We start from the raw sequence: 16927 nt of genomic DNA, 5'->3' as shown, positions 1-16927 counted from the left end.
AATGTAATGTGCAATATTAAATCATCAATATGCAGCTATACATTAATGATAGATATACATTTTCCTGAAAGCAAAAAAAAGTACTTCTCTCCTAGATTTATGATGTGCTGCCTCCATATATCAAAATTAAATGGTAACTTATTTATATAAGTATGAATTCTGCTTTCAGAATGAAATATAAGCAATTCTTGCAGTAATCAAGCATAGCTAAGTATTCTCACATTTAACTATATATTTCGAAAAACTGAATCTGGTTACACATGCCCAGTTGATAAAAGGGTTGAAGAAGTAAATAATCAACCTTGGTACCATGGGCTCAGTGTGTTTGTGGTATTATTTATGCCAGAAAATCATAACTGTTATAAGATCAGCCTCTACCATTGAAGAAAAGATGTCCAGAACCTTGCTAAGTTTAACTTAAAAAAAAAAAAGAACAGGAAAAAAAATCAAATTTCCCAGCCCTGTTTGGAGAGACTAGGAGGCATTTCCTAAGTGAGTTCAGTGGTGGGTTCCTCCCGGTTCGGTCCGGTTCGGCCGAGCCGGTAGCGGTGACAATATGACGTCGCCGAACCGGTTCTTCCCCCCCGCGCCCTCCCACTCCCCCACCCACCCACGTTATTCTTACCTTTTATTTGGTCCCACCCCCAATCTATTGCTGCCTCCTGAGTCCCAGCTGATGACTAGAGGGAAAAAAACTGTTTAAACTCTTGCCGTGGGGCTTCAAAGGGCCGTCCTACAGCTGATCAGTGTTAAAAGCAAACAAATGAGTCGGGTCGTAAGTGCGAGGACTGGTCGTAAGTGCGAGGACCTTCCAGAAATGACTCTGACCAGCTAACCACGCCCACCTAGTCACATGACCTCCAAGCCACACCCACAGAATAAGCCACGCCCACAGAACCGGTAGTAAAAAAAATTAGAACCCATCCCTGAGTGTGTTCACATAAAAGTGCATTAGTAAAAGTATGTGATTTAAGTGATTAAAACCTACTTTTTCTTTCCACCAACAGTAAGGTCCAATGAATAAAATCCATTCTGAAAGAACAATAGCTGGCAAATGAGTAATTTTTACCCAATTTAACTCTTACCCTATTATTCTAACAATTTCTCAACTTCTGTAACACATTTTCAGAAGGAAAGGACATGCTTGCAATTGACTCTTTACTCTTCCCTCCTGTGGGATCTGTCACTGGATCAAAAATCAGAAGAAGAAAAAGTATTTCCATCCATGGGAGCCAAGTTCTGCACTTAACTCAAATTGCAAGATGAAAGGAAAGAGAGAAAACCATGAGCATTCTATGGTAGAAAATAAACCATTTTTTATTTAGAGAGACTCTTCAGCTTTCCAAAGGGGGAAAAATGCCCACACAAGTACATAAGCATAATTTATATTGCACTATGTTACACTGACAGTCATCATTTAGTTTCAACCTAAATTTGCTGTTACATTTTGGGGGTGTTTTCTGTGCCTCATTCAAACAATTGTTTGGTAGTTTATTCATCAAGAACATTGAGGGAAATTAAAGAGAATTTGAGAGAGGGAATATAGACACTAAAGAAAATCTGATGCTTTATGCCTCCCCACTGATATGATAGCTTTTCTAGTCCTCAATATTTTAAATAAAGTAACTGAATTGTAGTTTTTCTTCATAGTTGAGTAAAGAGGTAAAAAGTGACCATTGTATGGATAATCTATACTCTGGCTTCTTCAACAAACAATTTTGCAATGATGACATTTTATACAAGAGAAAATTTCAATTTGGGCCCACATTTAGTAAATATCGATAAAATTAACTATAGTCGCAATATTTATAATTTATTATTATGCAGAACAATTTGTGTATACAAAACTAAGAGTTTTAATGATGCTTCCATAACCTAATCCATGTGTTATATCTGTTCTATAATTAAAATGTCCCTGTGTGCTATCTCGGATTTATAAGTGAGTTTTGTTTACTATTCATTTTTCATATGCTATACATTTAGTGTAAAAATCAGAGCATTTTGTAGAATAAAAGAACAGTTAATATGTGCAAAAGGTGATTACGATATGCAATGAAAAACAAGCAAGTTGCTGCATCATTTGTTATCTATGAGAAGTATATTTAGGCAATTCTACCTATTTGCTACCTATTTGCAAATTCTACCTATTTGCTACCAATCTGAGGACCCAGATTGGGGGCAATATGCTGACTCTGTAAACCGCTTAGAGAGGGATATAAAAGCACTATGAAGCTGTATATAAGTGCTATTGCTATCTTTAGAAATTCAGTGTTGTTTTGGAGTCAAAATGAAAAGTAGTTTTAATATGTACATGACTCAAACAGAAGAAGCAAGCAAGCAAGGGTCTACAAGGATAGGTCTCTTTCAAAGAGGCAAGGAGTTCAAATGATGTCACATACATCATGGTGAGATTGAACAAATGATGTACTGTATTTCTCTTATTTCATCTCATAATACAACTAATAATATTGTAAGCTACATAATTTGTATCATTTGCTTCACAAAGATGACATGATCACTGGGGCTTCCACCAAATGCTTTTATTTAAAACAGCAATGAATAAAAAGGGTGTAAATCAATAAAAGGAGACTGTATGATCACTACTGACATCCTATTGCTCTGAATATCAAAATCAAGAAATCGATTTATCTTGACTCTTCTTTGGAAAGGAAGCCAAAATGTTGTTTCCTTTAAACACCTTTTGCTAGTAGCTTGGATCTAGGTTCTCTAAATATTGCCAAACCCTAAGTACAGCATCGAAACATGCCTGCTAAAGTTGCTGGGAATTGTTAGTAAATAACATTTCGGCACCTCCAAGTTTCTCATGAATGAACTAAACCGAATAACAGATATTTCCAATGGTTGGAGTAGAGGATAGAGATACGCATGACTGCACCCATTGTATAACACCAATGCAATTATTAAATTTGCGGATGACACAACAGTGGTGGGGCTCATTAATAAGAACAATGAGTCTGCTTACAGGAAGGAAGTACAAGGGCTGACATTGTGGTGTAATGAAAATAATCTCACACTTAACACCACAAAAACTAAAGAACTTATAATTGACTTCAGGAGGAAGAGATATGTACATCTACCATTGTACATAAATGGTGAGGAGGTGGAGAGGGTGGGTAGTTTTAAATTTCTGGGCACTTATATCTCGGAGGACCTCTCATGGACTATGAATGCTAACATGCTTGTGAAGAAGGCACAGAAGAGGCTGTACTTCCTGAGAATGCTCAGGAAGATAAATCTATCTCGGCATCTACTTCTGTCCTACTATCGCAGCACCATTGAGAGTGTCCTGACGTACAGCATTCTTGCATGGTATGGGAGCAGCTCTGTAGCGGACAAAAAAGCTCTACAGAGAATCATTAAAACTGCCCAGAATATTATCGGACTCCAGCTACCAGCCCTGGACAACATCTTCGAATCTCGCTGTTTGAGGAAGTTGCATAACATTCTCAGAGTCTCTTTCCATCCTGCTTACAATCTTTTTGAACTGTTGCCTTCTGGCAGAAAATACAGAACAATTAAAACTCGGACCACACGTTTTCTGAATAATTTTTATCCCAGAGCTATAATTGCACTCAACAATGAACTAAAGGACCACCATCAGTGAGCTGTTGGGCAATATTACTTGGTCTGTTGTGTGGATGTTTGGGTGGTTTAAGGGTGGGGAATTGAGGTGAGTGGGAGTGTGTTTGGGGATTATGTGTGTTCTTTGGGTGTTAAGTAAATTTCATTGTATGTGTATACTGTGTATACACATACAATGACAATAAAGTTGTTATTATTATTATTATTATTATTATTATTATTATTATTATTATTATTATTATTATTATTATTGAGACTGATTCCCGAAGCAAACATACAGGACTAAATTGAAGTTCAAGATCTGTGTTTGTCAAAGATTCCTTTTTATACTTCTTATAAAAGTTTTGATCATTTCCAAGCCATCAACGTATTATTTGGATAAATCAACTCAAATAATTTTCATTTGCTTTCTCAAAAAATAAATTCAGTAAACAAAGTGCATTGTTATTACACTGCCTTGCTTTGAACCCATATTAAATATTTTTGCCTTTCCAGCTACTTTGGTAGTGTCCAACACAAGGAGTGAATAGAGTTTCTGGAAAGTGCTTATAACTCCCAGACCAGTGTTTCTCAACCTTGGCAACATTGAGGTTCATGGAGTTCAATCTGCTGGCTGGGGAATTCTAAGTAGAGATTCTGGAAAGTGCTTATAATTCCTAGACCAGAATTTCTCAATCTTGGCAACATTAAATGGAGTTCAATCTGCTGACTGGTGAATTCTGAAAGTTGAGGTCCATATATCTTAAAGTTGCTAAGTTTGAGAAACTCTGTCCTAGTCTTATGGCCTGCTTTTAAAGTCATTTGCTAATCTTTACCTTACTGTGCCCTGATTCTCCTGAACTGTGAGTAATTAGTTCTTGCTGTTTATCCCTAGCATTCAGTTACAGCTTGCCCTGCTCCTTCACAACTGAAAATGAAAAAGAGCTTCATTCTAAAATGAATCGTAGTTTTATTTCACTATTTGTCCCCATTTGTATCATTTCATGTATACATTTATTGGGTATCTTGTCCATTTTTTCCTGAATCAAGAAACCAAGTTTCAATTTAGACTTCTTTAAATTTAAGAGACTTGTGCTGAAGGAAGGAAATGTGTTCTATGGTCTAATGCAGGGGTATCAAACTCGATTTCATCAGTTTGGGTTTGACTTTGGGGGGGTGGCCAGGGGGCACCACTCATGTCAGGGATGCCTGTGGTGGCCCAAGTGCTCTGCTGGTGAAAACAGAGATCAGGAAGGCCGCTCCATTTTCACTGGCAGAGGCACTGTGGGCCAATCCCTCACTGTTTCCACAGGTCAGATCTAAGCACCCCATAGGCCAGATCTGGCCAGTGGGCCTTGAGTTTGACATCCCTGGTCTAATATGTATGCACTGTTGTTTGCATAGATGATAGTCCTTTACAGACCGTTAGAAAACTATGGCACTAGCATTTTTTTCTAAATGTGGCATCAATAGTTTTCATAGTTTGTGTTTATTCCCATTTTTTGCTATCCTACTTTGGTGTAAGGTAATGTATTCCACTCACATATAGATAAATAAAAAATGCAGATATATTTGCATGTTAATTCTAACAGAGTACTTTCCTTTTTCTCCCCCATTCTAGATTGATCAATGGGCAACAAGGAATTACTATAAACAGCTATAGTTCAAGATCATTTTTAAATTTCAACAATGTGACAGAAGAGCATTTTGGCAACTATACATGTGTCGCCGCCAACAAATTAGGCACAACCAATGCCAGCCTGCTTCTTAACCGTAAGTCCAGAAAAAATATGAGAAATGTTCATGTGGTAGGTTTCTTTTTTTTTCTTATCTCCCCTGAAGGGGAAAAAAATTGTAATAGTTTGTCTAGTTCAGGTTCTCTTTAGAAATTTTGTGATTTATACAGATTTTTCTGAGCATTTTCACACTTCTTTAATTAGATGTGCCCTGGGTTGAAAGTACATCTTTAGTCTGCTCAATTTCTACCTGAGTCTTAAGGTCAGCAGTGTCGCAGTGTGATGACATCAGACCTCAGGATTAAATCAAATCTCTGGCAGGTTCATACATTGCCTGATGAGATCTTTTTCAAAAAGTAGTCCAGTAATGGGCCATTAGATGAATATTAGGCATGCATTCTTTGGAATTCCTAAATGTTCTTTCATATACAGTCCATGTCAGGGCATAATAATAGTACATACATCAAGATATTCATGATGACCTTCAGCTTTTGCACCTGTTGTTCTGAGAAAAGGAGGGCTTTGACGGCACCAATGTGGATTGACCACAAAATAAGTTGTTAACACTTCGCAGCATAGTTTCGTAAGTGAGGGTGAGTGCTTGTGTACACTAAAATAGTGGTGGACCTACCATAATGATGGTCAAAGGTTTTAACAATAAAAAGTGTGACATTAATTTTGAAGTGTGAACTCTGATACTGTAGCTGCTGCCCCTGCCATCTTATATACCTTAAGTGTAACTCTTTTGGAATTCAGTTAGTTGACAATAAGCAATTGACTGGCACATTTCACTGAGTGTTACAATAAATAGAACCCGATGAAAATAATATTGCCTACCACTTTTAAATTAGACTTTGATGTCTTAATTAAAATGTGCATGAATAAAATAAAGCTGGTGATACATTAGGAAGATACAACAAATAATTGAGTGGTTGGAATAGAGTAATTAGAAAAGCTGCCAATACTAACTAAGAATACAGAGCCCCTGTTGGCCAACTATCTTTATTCCCCTGCAGTGTTACTATTGGTATATGAAGACAAAGTGATTTTATCATGATTCTGTCACAAAGCTTGCTGCAGCCCTGAAGCAACTGTTTCTGTTAGTGTAGAAGACAGCACATTTCAGCTTTGGCAAAATTCTTACTATCTCAGAATCCAGCTAATTAACTGCTTCTGTTTGTGCTTCTTTAAAAGAATTTGAATACCTACGAAAGAACAACAGAGATTGCATCTTCTTTCACAAATTCTGTTCTAAGGATGTAAGATTATGCAGTCTCTGTGGTACTTCCAATGTTAAACAACTCACAGGATGAACCCTGTTAACGGCAAAAGATTGAGTGTTAACTCATATATTTAAAATATCTTTCTGACATTCACAGTGTAATTATGCCTGGCTTGTAAATTGAATGCTGGGACAAAGTGCTCTGAAATAATAATACAATATAATAGAAAAATCAGTAATGAAAAATTGGTGGGAACATACGAGTTGAAAAAGTCATGAAAAATGAGCAGGTTAAAATATTGTGGAATTTCCAAATACAACCTGTTAAAGCCTTGAGGCATAACACAACAGATTTAACTGTGGTTAAAAAAAGAAAGAAAGAAAGAAAGAAAGTATGGATAATGGATGCAACAATACCAGGGGATAGTAGAAAACAAAGAATTGTGGAGGTGGGGATCACAACGTGTCAAGATCTGAAAATCAAAATTGAAAGTTTATGGCATAAACTAACCATGGTGGCACTAGTGGTTATCAGCACACTGGGTGCCATACCAAAATTTTACAAAATCTGTGCATTGACATTTCATCTGTCAATTATAAAAGTTCCCACTGCTTAGAACCATACATGTTCCTGATACATTGTGACAACCTAGGTTTTTAGGAAGAACTCAAGGCATATGAAGGCCAATATTGGCTAAATAACTGGCAGTTGTGGATTTCACATTATTGTGTGTGAATAATAATAATTCATAGTATGAGCCAACCTTTGATTTTAAAATATCTTCTTTGGATATATTTTGATATGACCTTCAAGCTACATCAGCAATAGAAAGACATTATTGGGACAAAGTAGTTATTAAGATACATTTACATTTATTAAATATATTTATTAAAACCAATAAAAAGTCTACTGAAAATAGGTGTACAGTTCTGTTTGTTTATATCAGAATATATAAACAGTTATGTTTGGATATGATATACACATATGACCTATAAGAAACACATACATTTTCAGACCAGATTGAGACTTTACTCAAGGTCACTATTGCTTGTGATAATTATTTGTGACTTTACTTGATTTCTTTGAAACTGGGAATTCTGCTGAGTAGAAAAAAAAATAGCGCTGTTACACACAGAATTCTATCCCATAGCAGGACAAAGGTAAGAGCTTTGGCTCAGCATTTTTAATCTCCGACCAAACATAAAAGTTTTACTGATAACACAGTATATTATTCGACTGTATGTAAATAAAGTATGTAAATAAATTTGGTTTTTTTAAAAAAAACACACCTCTGTAATTACAAGTTTTTCCATTTTCTGAAAATAGCGTTCTGATCAAGAATATATAAAATTAATATGTTAACAAATCAACAGCTTAACGAACAATGGAGTAACTAGAGATAGTTTTTAGTATCAGATATTTCTTCCGACAACAAACTAAAAAAGAAATGACAATTTTATTTGCTATTTCAGAGAATTCACAATACTACAGAGTAGAATTTACCACTATGATGTCAAAACACTAACTGAATCTCTGTCAGGTATGCTTCCTTCAAATTCCAGGAAAGAATGACCCAAACTCCATTTTTATAGAGATTAGTACTTTTACTGAAAATGAAGCGATCGCTACCCAGGTAAAGCTGGGACTAAGCAAAACGCGCGAAATTGCATCTAGAAAGCATCTTCCCCCCCCCCATCCATCATCCAATCCACAGGTCTCCCAAAGGTCAGGTGGAATCACGTCTGGCAGCGTCATCCATCAGGAATGTAATGACGGTTGGTCTGACTGCTCCTTTGGAGAATCACTTTCGTTTCTTAGAAAACTCCTCCTGCTTCCTTCCCTCCCTTCAGCCCCCTAACTATTTCCCACCCGTTTCTTATGGCAGCTGAAGCAGTAAAAGCAGAGGCTGACAATCTCAGTATTTTTGATGAAGCTTAACAGGTCTTAATGCCAGGAGCAGTGACGGCTAACCTTTTTGGCACCAAGTGCCAAAATTGGAGTGCACGCACCAGAGCACTGGAACCTGGAAGAGACCAGCTGGTTGGTGCACATGCACACTGGCCAGCTGCTCTGTTCTGGGTTCCAGCATGCACATGCGCGCTGGACAGCTGGTCTGGCTGGTGTGCATGTATGTGCCAGAACCCAGAAGAGAGCAGCTGGCCAGTGCGCATGCCCACAGAGAGGGCTCTGCATGACACCTCTGGCACACATGCCATAGGTTCGCCATCACAGGCCTAGAGGATAGATATCCAACAACTACAGGAATTAAACTTTACACATGTCTATTCAGAGTAATAATAGAGGTTTTTTGGTATTAATTTCTAAAAACCACAGAAATGTGATTTCCTTTACAAAGAAGACGATCTAGTGATAGATGTTGGTTCTTACCTTTAAAGAGCTCCATGGCTTAGGACCTGAGTACATACGAGACCACCTCCTGCAACCAATAACCTCCCACCAACCAATATGCTCTCACAGAGTAGGCTACTCATAGTACCATTATTAAAACAATGTTGTCTAGTAGTTCCAAGGGAGAGAGCCTTCTCTGTGGGGGCACCTACTCTTTGGAACAAAATACCTCCTGGAATACGAATAATCCCAGATCTTCGCACTTTCCCACGTGCCCTGAAGACCTTTCTGTTTCAACAAGCAGGGCTAGCATAAACATCTAAATTCTATGCCAAGGTCTTAGCAGATACACTAAGTTGACTCAATTTATTATTTACTGTTTATAAAAAAAAATATTATATGTATATGAAATCTTATTCTGTTCACCGCCCTGAGTCCTTCAGGAGAAGGGCGGTATAGAAATTCAAATAATAATAATAATAATAATAATAATAATAATAATAATAATAATAATAATAATAATGATGATGATGATGATGATGATGATGTTGATGATGATGTTGATGATGATGATGATGATGATGATGATGATGATGATGATGATGATAATAGAAGAGATATGATGAAGTGCTTTTCCAGAATCTTTCCTGTGAGTGTGAAGTCTGCTCAGAACATGGATGGACAATTTGTGGCAAAGTAAACAAGCCATCAGCAGCCAAAATAAATTCCAAATGCTACAGATATCTCATAGTGTCATGATTAAAGTAACTAGATGCAATGTTCTAATTAATTGTGACTAATCCATCATCTCGTCTATTCCAAAAATATCCTTTTTGAAATACATTGTCTGTACTTCAAGCACATGCTGCAAGCTCTATAGGGTTTCAGAGATAACCATTTTAAGCTTATGGGCGTGTACTGTGGATAGTCCCATCCTGCCATCTAGGGGTTTATTTGAAATATTTCCAGTGTTTACATGCAGCTTTCTCTCAGGAATATGGGAAATTTGTCTATACTATAAATAAAGGCACACATATTGTGATTCATTAAACCCATTCTCCCAAGGATGCAAGCACTTCTGTGCTACCTATTCAAGATAAAAAGCACAGTTTTTTTTTTAATCTTTTAAGTGAGACAAAGAATGAAGGAGCTAAGTCTCATTTAAATATGCAAACTCTGCTTTTGAACTAGCACAATGACAAAACCAAATGAAAAGTGCCTCCTTAAAAATAAAATAGAAAAATAAGGCTAACTTTAACTTCCATTATCAACGCTCCAATTTTAATCATTGTCAAATGCAAAGAAGTAGCATGGTTTTTCAGTTAAATATTTGTATGAAAAACTACCACATCTACATTCAAACTGCTAAAAGCGCAAATACAATATCCTTGTATGTCAGGATGCTGTATGCATAGTCAGACAAACAAAATCCTTGAAAGGATATTTGTTATGGGCTAGGTGTCTGTATATAGGTTTCTACATTATCTCTGTATTAGAGTCATGAGATTTCAATCTAGGATTGTTTGGCCCTTTGTTCAAAAGGAGCCTCTGTTTTAGATGAAAGCTCTCCAGTTTATTCAGTGTAATATTCATGATTTCCACTGTTCTCGCTCTCAAACTTTTTTCAGATGCCTCTACATACCATTCTGAAATGCCTACAAAAAGCACAGAAGATTAAAAGGGTTCCCGAGTCCACAGAACAGTAGTTAGAACTGCAAAGCCTAGGAAAGCTTACTGCCTCTAGATTAAAACATAATTAGAATTCCCTCTAAAAATAATAATCTGTTTTTGCATTGATCTATTGAATCCATTGTGTAATGTCACATGTTTTAGCAGGTGACAGCACCTGGCTGACCATGTCTGAGTTTGTCAACTAAACTGCAATGAGCCTGGTTAGTATTAGGAAGGGAGAATCCCAGGAATCTTACTCTTAGCTGGGAAGTTAAAAAGCATTCCCAAAGAAGGTAGCAGCAACTAATACTGCCTTTTGCAGTATTTTTTTTTTTTTGGTTTAATTTTCATTTTGTTCACAGTTCTATCTGAAAAATATAATAATTTGGCAGTGGTATGTCATATATTTTAGATATTTGGCCTACATTGACGAAGTTAAGAATTACTGTCTTAGCCAAACAAAAGCAATTGTACATGATACTTTAAAGAGAATTCAGCTACTATATTCCAAAGTGTTTATCACTGCAGAATGCTAAAATGTCATTAAGCAGCTGTCACAGACTCATTTTAATGTTGGATTATGTGATCTGTTTGTATACCTATCATATGTTTTCAGCTCTTTGGAGATGAAAGGTGCAATAGAAATGTTGAAATATGGTAATAATGCTGGTGAAATGTAAATACCATGTTGTCTTGAACATCTGCTTTAGCGAAAGAGGAAAGAATTTTGTTTTTACATCATGAAGAAAATGCTTTTCATTTTCCAACTAATGTAAGGTTCAGCAACAAACAATTTTTTAATCAAATTTAGGGAGAATATACATTTGCTGTAATTTGTCATCTGAAAGAATGGAAATAAGGAAAGATGAATATTCTATAAATGGAGGCAGCATAGACAGTGTGCCTCTGTTTGGAAAGGGGCAAGATGCTGAAACTAGCATCTAAAAAGAAAGGACTCACATTTTAGAAGCTTAAGTCTCCTTTTAGTTGAAGTTTTGTTTGTACAAACAGGATCCTAGTAAGGGACTTAGATAGTATGACCCAGGGGTCCTACCCAACCTGTTGATCATCCCATTGGTCACATACTGAAGCATATCATCAAAGAGTCCAGAAAATTCTCCACACAATGGTGTGAGCGGAATCTTGATAAATCTCTGTGAGGTATTATCAGTAACCTGATAGACTTCCAACATGCATTTTTCCCATTTACTGGCTGTGCTATATTTGTTTCTGTTGGTTGAAGTCATTCAGAATCAGTTCAAATTGTTGTGACCAAGGCCCAACACAATTCAGTCCTGAACAAACTTATTTTATTAAAACAGCTGAGAATTAATTCATTCTCAGTTTAGTCCAAAAGAGCCTTGGTACTACAGTGGTTTAAAGCACCCTGTTATTAACACAGCTGCCTGCAATTTACTGCTGGTTCGAATCTCTCCAAGGCTCAAGGTTGACTCAGCCTTCCATCCTTTCTAAGGTAGGTTAAATGAGGACCCAGTTTGTGGGGGCAATAAGCTGACTTTGTATAAATATACAAAAGTATGAAGGCTATTGCTTAACGCACTGTAAGCCGCCCTGAGTCTCCAGAGAAGGGCGGCATATAAATCAAATTTAAAAAAAAAAAAAAACAAATTCTTCATAACCAGTCCATTGGCCTTATCACCAATCTTTGATGTCTTTGGCAACCTGTCAAAGGCTTTTCTTGGCAAAAACCCCACAAAGTTCAAGAGACACTGACAAGAAGCATAGAATCAACGTTGCTTTTCTGCAAAGAACCCAACGGCTCATTACTGCCTTATGGGAGTGGCCAGTCATCTTCTGTCCTTACTCCCAAGTCATCCTTTTTGCTTCAGCTGCTCTTGCCTTCTGGCAGCTCTTCACTTGCGTGTACTAGGAACAGGCTCCTCCTGTTCCTCTGCCTCTCTGCTGTCTGCCTCTGGAAGCTCCGGAGTCCGTGCATCGCTACCAGATGGCCCTGGCCCCATCTCTGCCTCTGACGCAGAGCCCTCGTCTGGGCCTTCCCCTGACTCCAGGACTTGCCCATTGTCCTTCCCAGCCTCCTCACTGTCCGACTCCACTGCCAGGTCTGCAGGCTGCTGGAGGACCACAACACATTTGCTGTTTATATTGTCATCAAGTAAGCTTGAAATATCAAATATCAAATGTCCATATTAGGTAGTTCCTTCAGTAGTGGGTTGTTACCGGTTCGCCCTGGATCAGGTGAACCAGTAGTGGCAGTGGCAGGAGGCATGAGGCTTCTGCATGTGCAGAAGCATTGCAAGTGCGCGCATGCCCACGAGCGAACCAGTAGCGACAGCTTTTGAAACCTGCCCCTGAGTTCCTTCTTCCCTTAAACCAATGCTCCTTCAAAGTGGTAACTATCAGCTATATAAATGGAAATTCTAGTTTGCCACAGTTGGCATATTATGGTTGGTCACACAGTCAGCCAGATATTTAGACTGGATTTGGCATTTTTGTCCATCTATCGATTCCTTTCCAAGAACCTAGGATAGGCAGATATTGTCGGGTGGGATTCAAGGTATCATTGTAGGATGTAAACTGCTCCAAGTAAAGCTGCTTTTTGCAATTGACTGATGATAGGGTTTTTCTGTCAGTGCTGATGGTATTCAAATGGCGTTTCAGATATTTTGAAATAGTGTTCAAGTCTCCTATTATTATTGATTTGCTTTCTTTTGCCATAGTCTTTCTATTTGCAGGTCTTTGGTTGTGATTTTTCTCCAGTTGTTTCTCTTCTATCCTACTGTCTCCAAGCACTTCTCACTATTCAGACTTTTTTATCTTTCTTAACAGCAGTTGTTAAGATTGGGATGTTCTTTGTCAGCTGCTTGCTTGTTTGAATTCTAAAGTCCTACAGCACTTTAGGGTGTCTTAAGACTGTTAAGACTGTTTTGATTTGCAATCAGAACAAATCCTATGTATCATATTTATTCAAAGTGCAAGCTTAGATTTGATGTAATCTACTCCCAGATAAATATATGTACTGTATATAGGATTATAGCCTAAATTCTTCTTTTTTTGAAAAAACCCTCAATGTTTTATAGACAGATGGAGTTTAATTATCAAAACAATATCTATACCTAGTAGCAATGTATGTGTTTTGTTGTTCTTTCATTTTCTTTAATTACTATTATTAATTTCAGTGCAACACAGTCTAGAATTCCAGTGCTATGTTTATGAATGTGATACTTGAAATGCTTTTGTCAAAGAAATACATTGATAATGTAGTTCAGTGTGTCTATGTCTCATTAATCTTTCTGACCATTTGCATAGCCCATGACACCAGTGATCTATTTAATGTTGCAGGGATTCACTTAGATGGAAAGTAATTCCTTTGGTTGAATGGTTCCCTTGGACTGAAAAAAAACAACTACAGACTAAAAACTTAATATATCATATATTATTTATCTGTGTGCAGATGATGATCAGTGCAAACATGTAAAAAGTCAGAATGAGCTATTTCTACTCTGTAGTGTGTAAATATTCTTCATGTGCTTTAGATGAGAGTGTTAACGACTTAAAAACTAAATATTTCAGTTCTTCAGCTCTAGTATGACTTTTTTTGGAAAGCAGGAGCACTGGGAAGACATGTTTTTCTATATTAGAATCTCACACTGGATACCTGGTTTGGATGCACAAATAATTCTAGATTTTGCAGCAGTATTTTGGTTTTTATTAGGGCTGTGCAATGGTTTTTACTGTATGAGGCAACTTCTCTTTAATTTGTGTCACCTCTAATTCAAAGTTCTTTATGGAGCTACACCTCTGTTGTGTAATTCAGAAATAGGAGAAGTACTATGCTCAGCCCCAAATGTTTTCTTTTGCTTTTTAAATTACCTTTAGGCCTTTGGCTCAAATATCTTAACCATGAGAGGAAGAGGAAGAGAAGCTATTAAGATTTTTTTCATGTTTACAATTATAAATTATATAGATATGTTTCTTTTTTCTCTCATTTGACCTTGGAAATAGTATTTTTCACTACACCCAGTTCTATTTTGTTCTATTTAACAAAAGAGCTATAAGTATGTTAGTATATTAAGCAGTATATTAACCTGAAATATCAAAGATAGAAAAGGCAGAACACAATCAAACTACAGTAGACTAACAATTTGAGACTCACAGATTTAATCTCAACTATTTCAAGAAGATGACATAGTAAAAAGAACATGTAATTTTAAAACCTCTGGGATGTTTTGTTTCCCAGTTTAAATTTCTCGCAAATGTTGTATCTTTCCTTAAAAAAAACAAACTTGTTTAGTCATTGTAGGGACAATACCTATCCATGCTAGATAATAGAAAAACAGACATTTTCCTGATTCATATTTCATTTGGGAATGAATAGGAATGGGGTATTCTCTTCTGATCATGCAATTTAAGTTTAGCTAAATCAAGAATCTAGCCACAAAGAAGATTGAGTGATTCTCATCTACATTTTAATCTGCTCCAGATGCATGTAAATAACAAGTTCTTAATTTGATAAGGATATAATGGCTTCATGGATATTGTTAACATATGATATCTCTGATGTATCAAATAGTGTCTTTCCTATCGCTGCATCTCTCTCTCTCCCTCTCTCTCTCTCTCCCACCCCCAATAAATTTCTTATTTGTAAAGTGAACTGGGGGAAAAAACATTCACTCTGCTTCATACATAGAATGGAGATATTCTGAGAATTTTATAAACATCTATAGCAGAGTTTGCTAGCTTGTTTGTTTTTTTAAAACTCCATGATCTCACTGAGTACTGTAAGCCTTTTTGCCATCTCTATGAAAGAAAGGCTGTCTCCGGGGAAATTTGGTTTAAATCACTTCTGTGTCAACCAATAGCCTACTCTTTCCGAGCTCTGCTCATTTCACAGATGCTAACCATAAATACAGATCATGATGATATTGGACTACTATTTTATTATGTACTATCAGATTCAGACTGTTGAAGACTGTGGATTTTTGTTCATTTTTGTCCTTGATTTGCTTTGTTGTAATTTTGAACAGGAAATTAAATCACAGTTCCAAATTATAATTATAATAATGTTTTCCATTAGACTTTAGAATACGTTGCAGCATAAAAATCAACAACAAATACATAAAACAGACCACTTGAAATAGTATTTATATAGCATTTTTGTTTGAATAAGAAAGCATTAAGGTCTCTTATAATTTACACTTCAGTAGTTCTGCAGAATCCTGAAATGAAACCCAATATATTGTCCTGTTGGAAGAAATTTCCCTGGTTCATTCCCAGCTGGGAAACAGTCACCGATGCTGAGAAGAAATAGACATGGAAGCAGTTGCCAGAAAAGGGATCCTTTAATTCAGGAAGGCAAGAAAAGTAGTGCCATAGCTCAAGCATTCCTGGCTTGCAAGCAAGGTGGCCTGATAAGTGTATGGATTTTTATAGCGATCTTCCCTTTGAAGCAGAGGTGGTATTCAGCAAGTTTTGACCAGTTCTGGAGAACCAGTAGTGGAAATTTTGAGTAGTTTGGAGAACTGGTAAATACCACTCTGACTGGCCCCACCCCCATCTATTTTCTGCCTCCAGAGTCCCAGCTGATTGGGAGGAAATGGAGATTTTGCAGTAATCTTCCCCTGTCATGCCCACCAAGCCACGCCCACCAAGCCATGCCACGCCCACCAAGCCACACCCACAGAACCGGTAGTAAAAAAATTTGAATCCCACCACTGCTTTGAAGTTGATGTGATTTCATGAGATTTTGTATGTGCTTAAGTTAAGGTGATTGTCCTGGATCCTATCTTCCTGCCTTAATAGGTTAATCCTGTTCCTGGGGCTTTGTCCTCAGAATGTGATGTGTCACATGATGTATCATGATGTATCGTGACTTTTTTGCCTTTGCGGAGCTGGGGTGGGCGTGGCCTGGATGTGACACATCCTGTCTGTGGGCCTCCAGTTTGACACCCTTGTCCTATGGCATTTCAGGCCACAGAGTCACAATCAGTGGTGGGATTCAAGTAATTTAACAACTGGTTCTCTTCCCTAATGATTTCTTCCAACAACCACTTTGCCAAACTGCTCAGAAAGTTAACAACCGGTTCTCCCAAAGTGATGTGAACTGGCTGAATTCCACTACTGGTCACAATCATTAAAAAAGACACTAATCTTTAAGATTAACCAAGAACTATAATTATTATTATTACCATAAAGTGACCAGATTTTAACATTGGTAAAGAGGGACATTGTGGGCGTGGCTTATTTTGTGGGCGTGGATATCTGGTCATGTGACTGGGTGGGCGTGGATATCTGGTCATGTGACTGGGTGGGCGTGGCTAGCTGGTCATGTGACTGGGTGGGCGTGGCTAGCTGGTCATGTGACCGGGTGGCCATGGCTATGTCTAT

General features: G+C 37.3%; 1 protein-coding gene across 2 annotated transcripts in view; it reads left to right on the top strand.

The window, feature by feature from the left end:
- NEGR1 (neuronal growth regulator 1) overlaps positions 1-16927 on the top strand; it is a 517118-nt gene that overhangs the window by 412776 nt on the left and 87415 nt on the right. For both annotated transcript variants that reach the window (XM_034433200.3, XM_034433199.3), the window contains exon 6: positions 5204-5355. In XM_034433200.3, coding sequence (XP_034289091.1) covers positions 5204-5355 — 152 coding nt within the window. The remainder of the gene's footprint in view (positions 1-5203; positions 5356-16927) is intronic.

Source organism: Pantherophis guttatus, chromosome 3, assembly GCF_059756535.1.
Source record: "Pantherophis guttatus breed Tessera chromosome 3, ASM5975653v1, whole genome shotgun sequence".
NCBI lineage: Eukaryota > Metazoa > Chordata > Lepidosauria > Squamata > Colubridae > Pantherophis > Pantherophis guttatus.
Note: the sequence above shows the minus strand (reverse complement) of the source record. Positions and strands in the feature narration are given on the sequence as shown.